Raw genomic sequence first — 4041 nt, 5'->3', positions numbered from 1 at the left:
TTGATAATTGTTAAATTTATCAAATATGAATATCAAATTAATTTTCTATGTTAATTTCTTAAATAATGTTAGAGAAGGGGGAATTATTATTAAAAATAGTAATGATACTAATGATCATTTTATAATAGTATTATACGAATTATTCAATGTTTAAACTTTGCATTGTTAAATTATAATGACAAACTCGTATTATTAAATTGACATCTAAAGAACGATTATTTTAATGATGAATAAGATTATTACTATTTTACTATTTCAACTATTTATATATTATTTATAATCTTGATAATATGTATATAGATTTTTTTAAATAATGGAGGATATTACAATTTTGTATATGAAAATACTAGTGATTTAAATTACCATCTCGTTCATAGCACGAATTTAAGATCTAATGTAACACACATTCTAATAAGCGAGTTTTTAGTGCTCTCTATAAATAGGACGCTAGCCTTATACACTAAACCATAGAGCACTCACAAAATCTAAGTTGAGGTGTGAAAATATGTCTCTCTCACTAAGATGTGCATTCTCTCATATACTCATCCTCGTAGGTTCATTTTCAATATTCCTAGTGACCCCTTTCTCTTGTTTTAGTCCTAACAAGGTTGTTAATGTTACTTCATCTAATTATGATTGGTCACCTTCAGTGGCCACTTGGTATGGACCTCCCACCGGAGATGGAAGTGAAGGTATATATAGTAAATATTTGTGTTCATAATTAATATGTATAGTTTTAAATTCCATTGTAAAGATACAAAATATCACCAAATAATGGCTACAATATTATGGAAAAAAATAATTCAATGACTATATATTTGATAATTATGTAGGTGGTGCTTGTGGATATGGAAGTGCTGTTGGACAACCTCCATTATCTTCGATGATAGCAGCCGGAAGCCCTCTCATCTATCAATCGGGCAAAGGCTGTGGTTCTTGTTATGAGGTGCTAATAATTAATACAATTATTATTATTAAAAATAAGTTAAAATAATAATAAAAATTTCAAATTAAAATTTAATTTTACCATATATAAAATTTATCAGCATTATTAGAGAGATCTGTTCCTTTTTAGATGTGAATATATATTATCTAGAACTGTCTTAGATATTTCAAAAATCTTGTTCTAATTTTAAAAATTCGGTCCGACTCCTAATAAAAAGAAAGTGCAATATTAGTTTATAATGATTCCCTTTTTCCAATTCTTATAAAACATAATATTTTTATCAATAGTGTTAATTTATATACTGCACATGGATTACAAAATTAAAATGCTAGTTGATTTTTGGATTTTATTTTGTTATAATTTCAGGTAAAATGTACCGAAAATCCAGCATGTTCAGGAAACCCTGTCACTGTTGTAATAAGTGATGAGTGTCCAGGCTGTGGATCAGACGGTCAATATCATTTTGATTTGAGTGGCAAAGCTTTTGGTGCTATGGCAATTTCAGGTCAAGATGAAAATCTACGCAATGCTGGGAAAATATCCATTCAACATAGAAGGTACTATCTTTTTCTTTAAGCTTTCGTTTTGTAGAAGTGTTTTTTTTCATTCGTCATTTTTAATGTTTAAGGTTATATTTAATACTATATTTTGGTGAAATGGGTTGTTACATTTTTATCATTATTTATCATTTACTTTCAACATTAATAACATTAATTTTATTTACAATATTGCAATTCAATCTTTAATACAGAGTTCCATGCAACTACCCTGGTATGTCAATAGCTTTCCACGTGGACTCTGGATCTAACCAAGAATATTTTGCTACCGCGATTGAATATGAAAATGGGGATGGTGATCTTAAACAAGTTGAACTTTTGGAAGCATTTGCCAAATCTTGGGATACAATGACACAATCATGGGGTGCTGTTTGGAAATTTGATAAAGGGTCACAACTAAGAGCGCCATTTACTATTAGGCTAACCACAATTGAGTCTGGTGAGACATTTGTAGCAAAGGATGTGATTCCTGTGGGTTGGAATCCTGGTCAAACTTATAGATCAGTTGGGAATTTTTATTAAGCTTAAAATGTATGTTTCATTAATAATTCGACAGTCACCAAAAGTGGACTTAGCATTGTCTTCTATAATCAATTAATTGAGATTCAAATAATGTTTGTTAATATGTTAATTATAAATTTCTTACTTAATTACTGGCAATGCTTAAATTTTTAAGTATATATTGGTAGATCTATCGGTGACAATTGCTGCAAGATTTTAACAATGAAGTTTGTTGATAAAGATTGTATCTAGTAAATTCAAAGCATGGTATTACCCTAGCTTTTAGGTTTGATTCTCCTCAACCAATCTGATATGCAAGTGGACATTTCAAGGTACTTTAAAAAACTTTGGTATGATTTGCACTATCACACAAATAATATATTTCAGTAGTACGTTACAAAAGAATATTTCCTACATTTCACTCATGCATTAAAAAAAAATGATCACTTACAATATAAAATGAATGAAACAAAATGGATAGTAATAGTCAAATTTTGTATTCCATTTCGTCCAAAATGATAGAATTTATAGAAAATTAATGTCATTTCAGAAAAAGATACAACTCTTGAAAAAGTGTATACAAATGATGTATTGCACATTTTCGCGCAGGACCTAGAATGCGCTTTTTTGTTATATTCAAAATGAAGTTGAATATTATTTAAAAAACCAACCAACATGGGAATCAAATTTACATTTAAAGAACCAACGATCAACCACTAAACCAACAATTTAATCATGTTAATAAAAAATAACGTTCATAGATACATATATTCACCAATATTTTGGAAATATCTCACAACCCCTACCATTTTCAAAATATACTTAGTCCCACAATTTTGAAATAATCATGATTTCAGATGATGATATGGGTAAGCTATGGGTTTCACTCATCCCGAATAGATTGGTACACAAGCTTTGAATCAGCTAATCATTAGAACACGTGTAATAACTTACACATAGTGGCCGATCTTGCACAAAATATCGAGGGAAGCCGGAGAGCGACAAGTATTAATTAAAATATTATAATTGAAATTCTTAAAAGTCATATAGTTTTTTTAGAGTTTCACACAATTCATACATAGTAGTCAAGTTGAAAAAATTAGAATTTCAATTCTCATAAGTTTTACAATTTTCACAAGTCACACAATTCAATCAAATAAAATATATCAATTTTATGATTTTCATTTTGTCGAAAACTTTCTTCTTGAAAAAATGCATCAATTAATTTTCTTAGGTTTAAACATCATGTCACTCCTAAAAAAATATACATATTAATTAAAACAATTCACAATTATAAAAGAGTATGACACTATATCATATATCAATGGTTAACATGTAAAAGTTTGCCAATAGTTAGTAGTTGAGTTGCTAACTAGGATACTAGAGTTTGTCTGTTCGAGATTAGTTAGTTTATCATTCGATATTAAGTAGTTTATCTATATATAGAGTTTGTTGTATTAATTTTATTACTATAGATTCTAAGAGAGAATAAATTGAGCAAATATCTTAGAGGAGAGAGGTACATAGGTGGAGAGGAGAAATGCATGTTAGTTTTTCAAAATCATAAAGGTTTGATGATATTTTAATAATTTATCACTATTATGTTTATTATGTTGATAATCAATCGTTATTATATAAAATAATAATTGATAATATATCGTTATACATATATATATATATATAAAATAAAAAATATAGGGGATGTCGTGGCCCCTGCTCTCAGCATGATCTACTACTGCTTACACATAAAATCTCAGTACTATCAAAAGAGTTATAAAGATGACACATTTGATAAGACATTGTGTCATGTACCCAGAATTTAATAATAAAGCATTTTAACTCTTTGAAGTTTCTCATGAATGTTGTGAGACCGAACTTATTAAATGATAAGTTATATACTTTAATAAAAATAGAGTTTACTATTATCAATTATATAATTTATCTTTTAAATCCGGTTAAATGATACAAATTTTATACACAATTTTTTATAACTATAAAAATTAATACAATATATATATATATATATATATATATATA

The 4041-nt window shown here is 27.7% G+C and overlaps 1 protein-coding gene across 1 annotated transcript; it reads left to right on the top strand.

Annotated features, from left to right (window-relative positions):
* The first annotated feature begins 454 nt into the window (after positions 1-454).
* Positions 455-2134, top strand: LOC101515268 (putative expansin-B2). Its single transcript, XM_004486701.4, has 4 exons — positions 455-692; positions 834-946; positions 1313-1503; positions 1698-2134. The coding sequence occupies exons 1-4, from the start codon at positions 506-508 to the stop codon at positions 2023-2025; spliced, it is 819 nt and encodes a 272-aa protein (XP_004486758.1). The 5' UTR covers positions 455-505; the 3' UTR covers positions 2026-2134.
* The last annotated feature ends 1907 nt before the right edge of the window (positions 2135-4041 follow it).

The sequence above is a fragment of the Cicer arietinum genome, chromosome 1, assembly GCF_000331145.2.
Source record: "Cicer arietinum cultivar CDC Frontier isolate Library 1 chromosome 1, Cicar.CDCFrontier_v2.0, whole genome shotgun sequence".
Lineage (NCBI taxonomy): Eukaryota > Viridiplantae > Streptophyta > Magnoliopsida > Fabales > Fabaceae > Cicer > Cicer arietinum.
This window is presented reverse-complemented; position numbering and strand designations above follow the sequence as displayed.